Consider the following 16742-nt stretch of genomic DNA (forward strand, 5'->3'; position numbering starts at 1 on the left):
AAATTCAAAATTATAATAAAAAGTGTCAATTTTTACGGCCCATGGTTTTGGGCGTCAGTTTGGGATGATCTGGATCACGATTAGTGATCTAAGGCCTTGGATAATGGTGCATCAAAAGAATCGATGAATCTTGACTCTGGGAAAAGATTCATCGGTGCCTTGGTCCACCATGATTCAAGTGACCTTGAATCATTGATCCTGGTCCGGATCATCGCAAAGAAACGCGCCAAAAGCATAAAACTGGAATGCGGAAGTAGGCATAGTCATCTAGTGTACAGGGACATGTTGTGTAGCATATACGATGGACAATTAGACTTTCGTCGGACTTGTCACGTCACGTTTGCGCAAAGCTAAATGTAAATAGTAATAGTGCACGTCGGAAAAACGTGATCACAAGCCGTACGAGGGTTATGCATTATAAACAGAACCAGTGAGAGGGAAATTACGCGAATACACGATCAGAGTTAAGGTGAGTGAGTTGAAAATACAAAACACCCCGAACACACTGCAAGAAAAAAAAAACCCATAATTTTGAAATCAGTTGATGTTGTTGACTTGTCGATGAAGAAATGATTCATTTTGATTCTTCATTTATAATTTGGCTTGTTTACTTGGGCCGCTAACTTCAATCGTGTTTAAAATAAGAAAAGGGACCGTCTATAGGTTGTCTCCAATAAATCGCGAGGGACGAGATGACAAAGGCGTGGTGGTGGCACTGACAATCGAAAACAAAATACAGTTAATGAGTTATGTTGATTAAAAATCTTTTGTTACTGAACGCCAACATGGCGGCGAAGACGTCACATGAAAATCTTATTGTTTCATTTTTATACCTCGCCTCAATACAAAGGCAGAGTTACCAACCTCAACAAATTAAGGTTACTTCCCACCTTCGCGGGTGCCCTTCAGGAAAAAATTCGTACGTGCGCCAGTTTCAATAAAACCTAAACAAACTATATATCAGTAGAAAGCTTAATAAATGCAGTTTTTGAGAAAAATATCATTTAAGTGACTTTTTCTTTTGGGAAGTGTCAGCAGCCGGTAAACCGTGAAACGACCGAGAGTTGTTCTCGTGAATCAATCGGGTATCGAATGCCGCGGCACGAGCAAAATGGGTGCACAGTCTTATTCAACAGGCATCAATCAACAAAACGGTGTCAGGCTTTTTCGATATTCTGATTGGTTGCCAAGATATCCTAGTCCAAAGTTGAAGAAGCTAAAAATATACGGTAAATGCGCCCAAAATTATGATATTTCGTTTCGGTTTTCCGTAATTTAGACCTAAAACTCGAAATATTATTCTAAGTCTCCAAGAAATCGTTCCGTTTTTGCGTATTTTAGATAGAAAATTCGAAAAAAAATCTAAGTATAAAAGTATGCGACATTTAGAAAAAAAATGGTAAAATTTAGAGTTATTCAAATCAGATAAGTCTCAAAGGAGCGCTATTGTTTTCGCTATTGTTTAGATAAACAAAGAACTGCATGCATAATAAATGTTGGGGTTATACGGAAATCTTGCCAAAACCTGTAAAACCTGTTGGTCTTCGGCGTTGTGTGAAATGGCAACGCCAGCTCATGCGAGGAACACTCAGGGTGTTTACAACGGCAACTCCATTCGGCTCCTAGTCCAGTCCTGGTAACTTCTTCAAAGTTTATTCCTTCACTTCCACGAAAACTGCAAGTGACTCGGCCAGCAAGCTGTCGATTGAGCTCGTCCAGATTGACAATACTCTGGTATTTCGTGTCGCTCGTTTCGAATTCTCCGTCATCAGTTTCGTCTGATTCTGACGATGAGCCTCCGTGGTAAGTTGCATTATCGAAAGCTTTGATTTTTAAGCGACTTGCTCCAACGGAAGAACCAAGTGAACCAGCTGAATTAGACCGCTCGTGTTCATCGGTCGATGTCGACAAAGGCGCTTGGCCGAACCAAGAGCCTTTGTCGCTTTCTGCGAGGCTTTTATTCCTTTCTTCCCCAAAACCTTTCCTTTTTCTCTTCTTTGACCCTGGTTTTTTCGTTGATTTTACCCAAGGACTTCTTTCTGTTTTAGATTTCTCCATGAAACTCGAACGCGCAATGCACAAAGAAAATATGCAAATCACATGAAATAAGAACCCGCTTCTCGCGAAATTTCCTCCGAGACGTCACCTACTTATGAGATTATGACACCCTCATTATTTATTAACGTTTATTGGAAAACAAATTTTGTTAAATAATGTCGGCGATTTTTGAGATTTTTAAGTTTTTTTTTCTGTAAATGTTAGATAAAATGATAAACTTCAATTTAGGCAAATAAAAGAAAAAATGATTTTTTTCACTCTTGAAGGTGGGAAGTAACCTTAAATTCCAGTTTTACCTTCTAAACCTGAAAAAGGATGTTAAAAATAGACATCTACCGATTCAACCACAAAAAAGGTCAAACCAGGAGCCATATCGGGGACGGAGACCGTAAGCGCGCGCCATTTCTAGTATTGGGGTTGTCCCCATGATATGGGACAATAACTCAAACAACTCTATAGTTTTTAAATATGTTTGAGATTTATAAATGTTTGAGAACATATTAAAAGCTAAGCTGAAAATATGTGAATAAAGCAGAAATAATCAACAAAGCTACGATGACGCTTTCTTTAATCAACTTCGAATAACGATTTCGATTTTGTTGATCCAGTTATCACAACTCCTTGTCTATTTTCATTTTCGCAGTGTAAAACTTCACTATGCTTATGTTGAAGAAACACACATGATGTTAGTAGCCTTTTTTGCGTTCGCGAAATTTGTTGCAGCATCTCAGCACCAAAGATAACGAAAGAAATCTTTGTCAAGATTTGTTGACAATTGAAAACACCGACTCGGACTTGAAAGTGCGCGAGCTGCACTATGCAAATGAGCTAATTGTACGCGTCAGACTTTCCTTTCAAAAACTTTTACAAACTCACCAAACAAGCAGAAACAATAAGAAACCATCAAAACAGGTTTTTGTTATGATTAACCATTGTCTGAGAAACTCACAAATTAACTCGATACCAGAGTAGAGAGTTTTCTTGCTATATTCTTAAGTCAGAACAAACGCAAAAACATACGTGTAAGCTTACAACTAGCGCGAGCAGATCTTATTACTCATTCCCAGTGCGAGATTGAAGTCTCGTTTTCGACCCTGAAAAATCCACCTTTTCCGTTAGCTCAGAGCATAAAACTACATATAAGAGCCCTGGTTCGTATTCCCTGCCTTATTCCCTGCCATCGCTGTGAAAAATACGCAAGATAATCTCTCAAGGTCTCTCAACTCTCACCATTTGATCACGCAACGTGACAACATCCACGCGAGAGCCACCGACATGTGCGTGGATCCGCGCGGATATATGACGTCAGGATGGCGCAATTTGTTCTAAAAATAGTAAAATTGTCCCATATCATAGGTGCGCGTGGATCCCAAGACTTAACGTCTCCGTACCCGATTATGGCTCCTGGTCAAACATAAAAAAATCCTCCCCCCCCTTTGTGAGGAGAGAGAATTAGATAATTAAGTACGTTTTACATATTCGCTTTCGCTGTCGGAAAATATAGAAATCCAACATATATATATTTATTTTAGTTCGTTTTGCATTTCTAAGTTACAGGTTACTGTTCCAGTTCATTGACCGTAACAGACACCTGCTAGGTTGTTGTAGGATCATGGCTGTAATAAGCGTTGAACTGTAATTGCTACCTGCGATAGTCTTTTGTTAAACTGTTGTCTACCTGTGCTATTTTGAAGGTTATTGGTCTTGTAAACGTTGAATTCTGTTATAGCCAATCGAGCCTTCTGAAATGTATTAGGTAATGTTTAGTTAAGAATTTTTGATAGCTTTACGTAATCCTTTAGAATTGTGCTTTGGGCTTAAATAGTCGTGCCTTGTAAAATATTCTTTGGTTACATTCTGGCTGCATTCCAGTTATGTTCCGGTTGCATTCTGGTTGTATTCTTGGATGAAAACGATATCGTTGGACCTAAGTTCTGAGTGCTGTTGACGTCTCTCAAGGTAGTTCCCTGTAACAGATCCGGTACTGATCCCCGCAGCAAGAGAGTTTCCCAGGTTTTTACAGAAGTGCTTTCCCAGGCCAAAAACCTATTATCACACCCTCAAACACCAGAAATAATAATAAGTATAGGTAATCATACGGTTTCAAGTTTCAATTTGGAATTAATTTGCACGAGTGAGTTTTTCAAAAAGCTGAAATTACACGAGCCGCTTGGGCGAGTGCAATTTCAGCTTTTTGAAAAACTCACAAGTGCAAATTAATTCCAGATTGAACGAGAAAAACCGTATGATTACTTATTAATAATCTAAAAAGAAAAAATTCGCGCAGCGGAAGTGCCAGAAGATCTTTCTTGAAGCCATATTTTTCATTCGAGAAAACTTTTTTCAAAGTTTCCGCACAAAATTTTCGTTATCAGTTTACATGATATCATTGGCTTAGCAAATTTCCTATTGTCTCTCAGCCAATCATAATCCAGAATTACGATGTGTAATTTGCACTGGTGTTACACTTTTTGCACTGGTGTTACACTTTTTGCACTGGTGTTACACTTGAACTGCACTGCTCTCAGCCGATCAGAATCGAGTAATTTTTTCGCGTATATTATTTAAAAGTGTAAAAAATTGTGTTGCTCCAGAAAATATCCATACCCCTCCCGGGGAAGGTTTTTACCCTGAACCCCCACCCCCCAACCCCTCTGGAAATTCCATTTCAGTGTCATACTTTTCTTTAAAAAAAATGGGCTTTTGAAACCCCCCTCCCCATTGGAATTTCTGTTAACCTTCCTTGGGGTGGGTGTGGATATTTTCTGGAAATGCACAGGGTGCTTTCATTTATATCTGGGAGATATGGGAGACTGGATAGCGAGACATTAAGTCTGTATCCTGGAGTCGAATCGGATAATCTGCAATGGTTGGCATAGATGCAAAGCAGTCTAACACGTGCAAATAGGGAGTTTATGTAATTATGATGCCGATGCCAAGGGCAATGTCGTTTATATTTTACCTACGAATTTCACAATACTCCAAAGTCATTTATTTTTTTCTCCTGGTCAAAACTATCTTGAAACTGAATATGGAACACAGCATAAAATTTGAAATATAAATTGTGAAAATTAACCGTTGTGGTTCATGTTCTTCAGACAACGCAAAATTTGGTCATTTTACATTGTTGTTTTGCAGAGGATGGCAAAGAAATGTACTGAGAATTATAACGCATGTAAACAGCCATTGTACTGCTCATTAATCCTTTTGTTTAGTGCCATTGCCATTGCCATTCTTAAACTCCCAATGATGTAGTCAGCTTTGTAAATTGTCTACAGGTGTATAGGTCCAGGATATTGGAAGGGTTGGTGGGGGGTGGGGCGGGGCATCAGGGTTCAAAATAACGGAATGGACAGACAAAGTGTTGTCAAACTGGCCATTGGTCCTGACAAAAAAGAAATTACACCTTTACATAATCTGGAATAAACAGTTAAATTACCAAATGCCTCATGTTCAAAGACAACAAAAATTTTTCACCGTTATAACACATTTTTAACATAATTTTAATAAGTGACCCTTTCTTCCAAGTGTCAACCAAGAAAGCAGCAAACTTTTAATTGTTTAGCGGATTGATAGTTACAGTGTAAGTTGTAGGTTACTATTTAGTCAAGACTGTAATACACACTCAGCTGGTATTTTTTTATTGCTTTTGAACATCTGATTAGATTAGCTGGAACCAGCCATTTCATGGCTTCTTCCACACCGAAAAGAGCACCCAAGAAGGAAGCAACCAATTACGCTCGACTGTGCCGTCTTTTAATTGATTTTGGTTGTCAGGCCCTGAGAGACACATTTGATAACATACATGCATCGGCAAGACTTCATGCAGTTTTGGCAGCAAATAGGTCAACTTTACGAACACTGAGGAAGCAAAGAGTCCTCAATGCAGTGCAATGGAGCAAACTGTACCCTGCCATAGCTACATCAGCATCATTGGCAAACTTTGATATCACTCTTTTGATAGTTCTCCTAAGGCATATCTGTGGGTTGGAACCTCCTACAACGACACAATCATGGGACAGAGCTCCCCCTACAACAGACATGAGCCGTGAGGCTGATATAGTCCGTCTGAAATGTTTCAGAAATGACATATATGGTCATGCAGAGAAGGCTTCCATTTCTGATTTAGAGTTCAGTACTCTCTGGCAGAACATCCATGGCACTCTGGTAAGATTAGGAGGACAAAGTTATGAAAAAGAAATTGGCAGTCTTCAAGTTGAATGCATGGAGCCTGAAATTGAGCAATATTATACAGAGCTCCTTAAGGAATGGAAAAAAGATGAGGACAACATTAAGTACATGCTGAATGAAGTTAAGAATGAAGCTGGAAATATCAGCAGAAAGCTGGATGATTTTGCGACAACTAACACCTTTACACGAGGTCAGCTTGTCAGTTCCAGATATTATATTGTACACACGGACCATCAAGAGTATTCTTTTAGGTTAGGAAATCTCAACCCACGGGAGAAAACACTGAGCTCACAATAGTGAGGAATTTCAATAAAGGCCAGGCACCTGCTGCCAAATTGACTGGCTTTGCAGACAATTTTGCCAGCCTGGGAAAGTTTTTTCAAAACGTTTTGCTTGCCTGTGAAAAGCAGTTGCCCTCCTGATTGTTTACTTGATACCCCAAGATTATTTACTTGATGCCATAAAGCTGGAGTTGAGCACCACTGCCGTGACCCTAGGCTCATGCTAGGACAACAATCGATGCTGAGTGCAGTGCAGTAACCACTAGGGTGCTGCACCCTTAAAACATTGCAAGGACAGTACAAATCACTTTGTTTATTCAAACTGGCTTTCTTACAATATATTCCTCATCAAAGTCTTTAGGTCAACTGTTGTCAGCATGGGATTATCCAACATTGCTTTTAAAATCGCCCACCCAGATACAAGCTCCTGTTACATTTCAAGTCCACCCACAATCCCTTATACAAAAATATATGAGCCAGGGCTCATAACCAGGATTATATGGTAATTAATACAAGTTTTGAATAAACAAACTGAAAAACATGGACATGACAGTATCCTGCTTGCTGAAAGCAGCAGAAAACTAGTGATTAAGACAGTTTTCAAGGGAAAGGTACTAGCTCTTTTTCATTGGCAAAGTTAACAGTAACTATTTTGTTTTCTTTAAGGCACTTTAACCATTGCAATTGACGTAGACAGTGTTACCTTTAGAGATGAACAAAATGTTCATCCAAGAGAACTGGAGGAAGTAAAGCAAAAACTGATGTTTGAGATGACCAAAACTTTCTTTGAGACAAGGGCAGATGGAGTGCCAGTTGAGAATATACCTTGTCAACTTTGCAGTTACCTAGAAGGAATTCTAAACTCACCAATAGTGGCAGCCCGTGACGGTAGTTTACTAATCACAGTTGGGTGTCGCACCCTTGAAATTCTTAAACGCCTGTGGGAAGACTATTGCTCTGATCACCTTAATGCAGTTGTTGAGGAATGCCTTGTGACTGATGACATTCGAAGAAGATTTGGCATAGAGTTAGTCAAGTTGAAGACAACTGTTATGGAAGATGATTATTTGCAATGTAAACTTTCTCTAATGGATATAACAGGTGAGAATAATAAGGCACTAGATACACTTCCTAAATGATGACATGATCAAGTATATAAATAATAATAACAATAACAGTGGCAATGACAATGACACTGACGATGACAGTGACAATGACAATGACAAAGACAATGACATTATTGTTATTATTATTATTTTTATTGTTATTATGAAGTAATCTTTATCAGAAAACATTCCTAAGAAAATACGTGAGCTGATTGGTTAAAAATCGTGTTTCTGTGACTCGATAGAAAGACAGAACTAGCATGAGCTGTTGACATAATGATGGCATGAGCAAAGAGATTTACATTTTGATAATCAAAGTTAACAAGTTGTTTTCCTTGTTTTTGTCGCGGTGTTTTCTAAAAGAAATAGAAAAACATGTTCTCCGTGTTTCTATCGAGTCATAGCAACACTCGTGAAAGTTTGGGAGAGCTCGAAAAAGCTGTGGAAACACTTGCCTGCGGCGGTGATGCCCGTGGGAAAATTTGAATCTAACCTCTAAAGGAGACCAGTCTGGGTGTGGCTAGGGCTTTATTTGACCCCTAAAAGATAAACCCCTTAAAACAGAATAGGCTTGATTACCAGCTGCCGTTTAGGAAAGGAGCCTTGGCTAGTAGACTGGACTTGACAGAATGGCAGAAATTAAGCCTGAAAACAGAAATGAGAGCGTTCTTTAATCGTTAGCTCTGAGTGCACCCTAAACGATACTTTAACAGCTAAAAATAGTGGCCTGACCACCCTAAGTGAGACCAAAATCCTTGATTTGCACCCCTAAGTGAGACGATGATTATCCCTGACCTTTTCTTATGGGAGTCCCCACCCTCCAGGGTAAAGGGTCTGAACCTAGCCTGGACTAGCCTGGGCTATCCTGGGCTCAAACCTGAATCTTCAACCCATTACACACTCGACTATGGCAACCTCTCTCCTGATTAAAAGAGCAGGCCTCAAGAGAAACATTGTTGATATCATGGGTTTGTTTCTTGTATCTTACATGTTCACTGTTAGCAGACACACAAGCAGAACATACTATTCAGCAAGGAATGCAACAAGTGGCATCTGAAAATTTCTTGGAGGCAGGGGCAGAAGAAATGGCAGCTACCATTCCTATTGAGGAAGAATCTCAGAACACTGAGCCTCTGAATTTGATTCATGATGTAACACCCAGTGAGGATAGTTTAAGAATAGAAGTCAAATACCCTACTCTGGAAAGTCTCGAACGTCTGCGGCAAGACAATCGTTCTTGTCAGCTAAATCGCATGGCGGAGAAACTTCTAGTGACAGATGATATTAAGAGAAAATTCAATTTGGAGTCCATTAAGTTGAAAACAACTATTTCAGAAGACGATTACCTGGCATGTAAGGAGTACCTCTCAAAGAGACCAGGTAAGGCGCTTCATAGCATTTTGTGAAAATATTGAAATCTGGGTACTCTGATGCCTTTGGAAGAAAGTTTAGTTTTGATTATACATCGAGTACTGTAAAACTGCAGTGTGGCAGAGGAGTTAGGGCGCAGGTCTTGAATGGAATCCGAATGTCTCTATTCTAAGATGGGGTCCCTGTCAGGTGGGAGTCTTAACTGAGGTCTGTTTGTTTGAATCATTTGTTTCAGAAACATGGCCTACAGGCTTAACGTTTAAAATGCAACCCGAATAACATCTGTGATGTTGGTATGCTTCTAAGCACATTATTTCATGGGTTAATTCATAGATGCTGGAAGAAATGGCCAACGAGTTGACGGTTTAAATGGCAGATCGCGGAACCCATCAGCCCAAACAGGAAACATTAATGATGATGAAGAAGCTATAAGTCCACACGCAAGTGATGATTTACAAGTTCATGGTGTTAAACAAGGCGATGAAAATGTTCGTGAACATTGTCATAGCAACAGCCATTCCTCAGAGCATTTGACTCCTGTCACCAACCCCACCCAAGGTGGTAAAGATCTAGAAGGTAGAAGGACTTCTGGTGAAGAGTTGGCTATTACTGCAGAAACGTTACTGGGTAACTGCCAAAAGGAACTTCAAGTAAAGATGACAGCAGCAATAGAGCAACATACTAAAAAGATCAATGAGGTATGTGCTCTTCTAAAGCGTCTACGCCTATCAAAGCACCTACATTTGGATAAGAAAGAGGAGCTAGAGCTACAGAAGGATGAATTTCAACGCTTTGAAACTCAGATAATTTCTTGCCTGCGTGACCAAAGATGTCAGTCATTGTCAAGTGTTAGGCGTACAATCAAGGAACTGAGGTCCTCTGTTGGCAGAGAATGTCACAGGCTTGAGGCAGCTCTGCCAGTATACGCAAGAAAAACCACCATCATTGACACTGTCAAGGAAAACCAGGTTAGTGTTGTTCTTGGGGAGACTGGATCAGGCAAAAGCACTCAGATGACCCAGTATCTTTACGAAGCAGGGTTTGCTAAGAACGGCCTAATCGTTTGCACTCAGCCAAGAAAGGTTGCAGCCACTAGTTTAGCGGCCCACGTCGCTGAGGAAATAGGTGGAGTTGTTGGACATGTTGTCGGTTGCCATGTAGGAGGGAACGTCCAAGCAAGTGAGACAACTGGTATTATGTACGCAACAGATCATGTTCTCCTCAATGAATGCCTGAGAGATCCTAATCTATCCAAGTATTCTTGCATAATAATTGACGACGCACATGAACGCAGCCTTTCCTCAGACCTACTTCTTGGAATGATCAAGAAAAGCCTTGCAAAACGTCCCGAGCTGCGAGTGGTCATCACTTCAGCTACCATTGATCCTGCTATCTTTGTGGCGTATTTTGATAAGTGTCCCGTTTTGAAGGTGTCTGGTAGAATATTCCCTGTGGATGTCATATGGAAAGATGGTCCAACAAGCAATGCAGAAAACTATCTGCAAGAGGCTGTCAATGCAGTTCAGGAAATTCACCGTAAGGAAGGCCCAGGAGACATTCTGGTGTTTCTTACTTCCCCGGTGGAAACAGAACGTGCGTGTGAAAAGTTAGGAAAGATTGAGCCTGATCCAAATCTGGTTTGTCTCCCGCTTCATGGAAAGCTACGTCAAGAAGAGCAGAGGAGGGTATTCCAGGAAGGCGTAGGCAAACGAAAAGTAATATTTGCAACGAATTGTGCGGAGACGTCCATTACAATTCCTGGGATAAGGTTCGTGGTGGACACTGGCATGGTAAAAGAAATGACGTTTGACCCAAAACGCAACAAAAGTTCTTTGGAAGTAACAACAATTCACAAGAGTTCTGCTGAGCAACGCAAAGGACGAGCAGGAAGGACACAGGCTGGAAAGTGCTATCGACTTTATAGTGAGGAAGAATATGCAGCAATGGAAGATCGATCTAGGCCAGAAATTTTAAGAGTCCATCTAGGCCAGGCAATGTTGAAACTAATGGAACTGGGCATCGAAAATGTGACAGAGTTTGAGTTTGTTGAATCACCACCAGTGGAGTCAATGCAACTTGCCTTGGAGAACTTGAAATCGCTTGGAGCCACAGCTAATGGACAGCTTACAGGGCTTGGCCACAAGATTGCTCGAGTTCCTTTGGAGCCACGGTTAGCAAAGTTGTTATTTGATGGCATTGATCAAGGAGTCGGTGCTGAAGCATTGGCTTTAGCAGCCATTGCAACTGTAAGTAGGAGCCTATTCTTCCGCATGGGCAGCGAAGATGAAAAGCACATGGCTGACAGTAGAAAAGTCGGTTTCTGTCACAATGGTGGTGACCTGTTGACGTTGCTGGAAGTATATAGACAACACCTGAAGCAACCTAAAGGAAAGCGAAACAAGTGGGCCTTTGACAACAGCTTGAACGCAAAATCGCTTCGCTTGGCAGATGAGACAATCAAAGAGCTCAAACTGGCTTTGAAGCACGAGCTGAGCATTAGAGTACCAGATGCCGGTCAACAGAATGACAGGACTGATCGCAAGCTACAAAGGATTTTGGTATCATGTTATGCTGCCAACCTTTGTGTGTTCACTGGCCACCAGAAGGCAGGGTACAGAGTGGTGGCATTCAATCACTGTGCGCAGTTACATCCTACCTCAGCACTCAAGTTCCTTGGAGAAACACCTCAGTTCATCGTTTTTGAACAACTGCTCAAGACATCTCGTGATTTTGTCATCAACGTGACTCCTGTCGAAGAGAAGTGGGTTCAAGAAATGATATCGGATGGAACTCTCAACTATGACATGGAAGAACTAATTTCAACAGTGCTGACAGAAGTGGCTTTGCCTTGTAGTCGAGACCTTATGACGTTAGCGTTTGGAGGATTCCGAAGAAGAATGATTGATCAAGTTGAAGACACAGTGTCGAAGTGTTGTGATGGTGGTTTGGTTGTGCTAGAGACGAGCGAAGAATTAGGCCAAGTGAAAATCTTTGTGCCACCAGACCATACTGCCAAGGCTCTATCTGTTGTGGGAAGCCACTTAGAAGAAAACAGGAAATTGCTGAGGGATGAGCGAAGAGAAGAGTATCTAAACGAAGATTGTCAGGGCAGCAGAATTGTTTGGGGACAAGGTGGAGAAGTGCAGGAACTGCTAATGCCCCATATGTATCGAACTGTGACTGTCAGGGAGATTGGACATTGCAAAGCCTTGGTCGTCTTAGATTTTTTGAAGTCGGTTGGAGACATTGAGAAGCACAGTTTCAGGGAACAGAATGGTAAGGTGCAATTGTTTGCCACTTTCAAACATTCTGAAGACGCGGTCATGGCAGTTAAGGACTCTTCTGATACCTCTCTGGGTATCAACGTAGAAGTGCATCCGGTACACTCGATGTCTGATGGCGCACAAGCACATGTCCCTCAGTTTAAAGTGAAAGCCAAGTGGCTTCGACGTCCTGGCAAAGGTACAGGTTCCATTGAATGTTTCAATGGTAACGATTTTTCTCAGACTCTACGCAGTCTTCCCTCGCTTATGATAAAGTCAAGACAGGTCACGTTTCAAGCTGACAAGCACCGTGAAGGGCAGCTTTTCATGAGGGGACTCCATCCTGAAACCTCAGTGGAGGATGTGAAGTCTGCTTTCGAGGAAAGATTACCAACTGTAACACTGAATAGAGTATTTATCTACCGAGAGCCAGAATTTGAAACTACAGATGATACCCTCACCTTGCAGAGACAATCCTTGCTAGAGAGTCTTCTTTTCAAGAGGGGCATCTTCGCTGAGGAGGGCAGATTTTCCGTTTCGTTGATAAAACCTTCTCCTAAGGATATTCAGGGAATCGCCTTTCTGACGTTCCAAGACCCTGAGGTGGGTCAAGCAGCCGTGAGTGTTCTTAATGGAAGGCGCATCTCTGGTATTGGGGTCGTAACCCTAGAACCCAGACTTTCAACTACCTTGCGATGCCCCGAATATACTTACACTATTATCGAAGATAAGTTGGAGGCAGTTGTGAAGGAACTAGATCTGCTCTTTGGCACAAAGCTTGTTATGAAAGTAAAAAATCAACGCAAAGACAAGCTGGTCTCCATCGAAATCCAAAGCAACTGCAAGGAGCACTTTATTTGTGCCACAACAGTTCTCAGCGAAGTTCTCAACGTAGACCGGATTGACTGCAAAGCATCGAAAACCTTGGAAATTTTATTGACCGATCCATTGAAAGACGTTCTTCAAGCCATCGAAAAAGATACTGGAACTGTGATCAAACAAGATCGAGAGAACCAAGTTGTGGCAATTCATGGAAGCGAAGCTAGACGGAAATCAGCAAAACTGGCCATCAACAAGTTTCTTGACGACTCCATCACCAGTGACAGTCACGCATGGCAGATTCGGCTTCGGGAACCTAACAAGCCACGTGGGCTGCTGAAAGCTCTTTTTAAGAGATTTGGTGTCGATCTAAAAGGATTGCAGGATATTCCTGGTGTCCAAAAGATCCATGTCGAATTCTGCAGCCACGAACTTCAGATTCAGAGTTCTGAGGAGGCTCGAGAGACAATCAATCGCTACGTAGAGGAATGCTGCAAAAATCTTCCCCAGCAATCGTCCCTTTTAATATTCGATGATCAAACCCAGCTGACTTGTGGTATCTGCGTGTGCGATGTGGACGAGGCAGCCGACTTGTACAGACTCGCTTGTTGTGGCCATACCTTTGACAAGAGCTGTGTTATCCAGCAACTGAAATCTGCAGAGTTTCCACTTAAGTGTGCCACAGAGGATTGTGAAGAGCTCTTTGTGTGGAGAGATTTGCAGAATCTGCTGAGCGAAAAGGAGAGAAACAAGCTTGCTGCTAGTGCCTTAGATGAGTATGTTAAAGGGAATCCTGAAATTGTCAAGTATTGTCCAACTGCCGACTGCGGTATGGTGTACCGTGTCTCAACGGAAGGAAGACGCTTCACTTGCTGTGCATGTCAGGCCGAGATCTGCACGTCTTGCCAGGTGCAGTGGCACAACGGGCTCACTTGTGCCATGTTTAAATCAGGAAAGCAGGTGGAGGGACGTCTGGAAGAATGGATGATGAAGGACCCAAGCAGTAGGAAGACCTGTCCCATATGTAAGATGCCAGTTCAAAAGAATGAGGGTTGCTATCACATGACATGCTCTGGGTGTAAATCGCGCATGTGTGTGCGGTGCCTGGAGGTGTTTCCTACAGCAAAAGGGGTATACAATCATCAACGGCACTGTCAGAAAAAGTTTACAGCGTGATCCGATTCCTTCTCAGTAAAGAAAGAGTATTTCCACTCCTACGACCTGTACGACAGATGGCACTTAGTGCTCTACCTAGATGTTGGTAGCTGGGTAGTTGACTTTTCTGATTCAAGTTAACACTGGTTTCATCCCAGCAGTCGTTTACAATTGGAGTTGTGTTTAAGTTTTCCTAGCGGTTTTGTGCTGTGCCCATTTTCGAGGAGATTGATAATTAAAAAAACTCGGAAATAAAATCATAAAATGCAATGCTAATTACAAACCGCTACCTAGGGGATAGGGGAACTTCAGTCACCATGCAGGATGGAACGAGTGCTAGTGTAGACTGGGCCTAAACTATGACTTACCGTGGACAAAGCGTTGTCTTGTAGCTTAACGAAACTTCCCACTTTGTTTGAATTTTCTTGTGTTAAGGGAGTTTATTACTTTTCAGATAGGTGCTTCCATGCTTCAAAAAGACTTCGGATAAGAAAATATTAATTTCTCTGATACCACCGTACAGCCTCGTTGGTCTGAACCTATGGAAACAACACTGTAAACTGACTCAGGCCGGCCGGGTTGACCTGAGGTTGACACCGAGATTTTTGCTTAACTAAAATCCGGCCGTGGTCATGTCAACAGTTATTTAGCGTGTGCAATAGGCCAAGTTCGATATATTAAAGTTATATTTAAATTAAAGTTGGCGTTGAGCTTGAACACATCGAGGTTGAGGGATGAATTACTAAATTTTCTTCTGTAAGTTCCGTAAGCCCAGTCATCATGGTAGAATTTTAATTTTTCAAAAATTAATAGCCTATTTAGAACATTTACCAACGACAATTTTTACAACATATCAACGAAATCAAGCTCCATATCAAGCTCAATATGTTACTATACATGTACTTAGGGTGCGGTCGGTCAGGACGCCGACGGGAAATATTTGACTCTCGCTCGAGCAAGGCCCTCCCTCAGTCAGCAAGCTCTTATTGTTGTCGGCATCATTTTGAAATTTGCACTTTTTAAAGGGAGTAAGTTTGATAATTTGATGTTTTGTTAGAACCTCTGGAGTATAAATGTCAACAAAGACGACCTGGGCCAGGAAAGCGATAACTACAACAGGTCAAAAGAAAGCATAACCTTGTTGGAGTGTAAGCTTTTTTCCTTTAATTAACTGACGTTTTTGGCCCCAGAGGGCTCTTAGGTGCCGGGAAGGGCTACGTGACAAGGAAACTTCCCAAACGCTAAATCTGCAGCACACTTCGTGGTGCCTAATGTGAACTGGCTATTAATATCAGTTTTTCAGAGTCTACTTGTTTCAAGTCTAAAATCAAGTAACACTGATTATCTTCAGTGGCATCGATATCAAAACCGAAAGACAACAACAGATTATGACCAGGTTATAGCGTGACGATGTTATACCCAGAATCATCGCCAATCTGCCATTTACCGTTTGCTGTAGAATGTGTTCTTAGTCTCTCTCCCATTGTAGACACCTGATGACTTTTAGTTGTCCTGCTGGGTACAGTTCTATTGTAGCTGGGTCATTGTAGCTCTTATAAAGAAAGCTAAATCGTTACTGATCGAATGGTTATTCCCTTGTTAAAATAAAACGTTGCTGAAATTAGCGCCGATGTTACAAAGTTTTGTCTTTACTTTTTCCCAAAAATCTTAATCAGCCAAGGAAACGTTTTTCACTGAAACTTTTAAAAGCCTTACCTCTTTCTTATTTTAATCATTACCGGTACAAGACTGTATATACGTCATCAATTCTAAATTAGCTATTTGCTAAACATTGCAATCAAACAAACCTGTTGGATTGACCTTACGATTATTTGTAAAATTGTATTGAAATGCCTGTTTAGATATACAGCTGTTTCGACAAAGGTTTTCGGGATAAATGGTAGAAGTGAACGTGGCAACCCCGAAAGTTATTACGGGAAGCAAATGCTGAACACTTCAACCAATATAACAACCTAGCAAACGCCATTTCGTACGTTTTCTTTTTCTTCGTGGAAATGATGTTCTTTTCACCACACTGAATTTTAGAAGAGTTTTTTGATTAAAAGTCATGTAACAGTGAAAGAAAAGCTACAGAAAGACGGTCTTGTGTGCAAAGATCTAACTTATCCTTGCTGATACTTCACGTACAAAAATACAACTTTGTAGGTTTCCTCTACACCGATATGCAAAGTTCTAATGAATACCCACACTGCCATTCGGTCTTGTCACGTAGGCTTGATGCTAACGACAACCTTTTTCACTTGTATCTAACTCTTGTTCTTAGTTCATCGTAGCTTGATTAGAACATAACACAAACAGCGGTGCGAAACATTATATTCCAGCGCCTTTTAATACAGAACTTGACGTTTCCTATGCTGGTCAACATACATTTTAATTCTAACTAAGAGGAAAAAACAACAGAAATTGCATCGAGACTGGGGAATGGATATTGTTTGTCTCTTTTGCTTTAGTCCCCTAGGCCTCTGAGTCAAGTTAGA

The 16742-nt window shown here is 41.2% G+C and overlaps 1 protein-coding gene across 5 annotated transcripts; it reads left to right on the top strand.

Moving 5' to 3' along the window:
* The first annotated feature begins 86 nt into the window (after positions 1–86).
* On the top strand, positions 87–15945 carry LOC145489889 (uncharacterized). Of its 5 annotated transcripts, XM_081468964.1 has the most exons (6): positions 1761–1803; positions 3610–4017; positions 5724–6439; positions 7197–7631; positions 8639–9016; positions 9341–15945. In XM_081468964.1, the coding sequence occupies exons 3-6, from the start codon at positions 5746–5748 to the stop codon at positions 14263–14265; spliced, it is 6432 nt and encodes a 2143-aa protein (XP_081325090.1). In that variant the 5' UTR covers positions 1761–1803; positions 3610–4017; positions 5724–5745; the 3' UTR covers positions 14266–15945. The 5 variants fall into 5 exon arrangements, with proteins under 5 accessions (XP_081325092.1, XP_081325091.1, XP_081325089.1 ...); XM_081468966.1 differs by lacking the exons at positions 1761–1803; positions 3610–4017 and adding an exon at positions 87–469; XM_081468965.1 differs by lacking the exon at positions 3610–4017 and having other exon boundaries at positions 1720–1803.
* The last annotated feature ends 797 nt before the right edge of the window (positions 15946–16742 follow it).

Source organism: Orbicella franksi, chromosome 6 (genome assembly GCF_964199315.1).
Source record: "Orbicella franksi chromosome 6, jaOrbFran1.1, whole genome shotgun sequence".
Classification (NCBI taxonomy): Eukaryota; Metazoa; Cnidaria; class Anthozoa; order Scleractinia; family Merulinidae; genus Orbicella; species Orbicella franksi.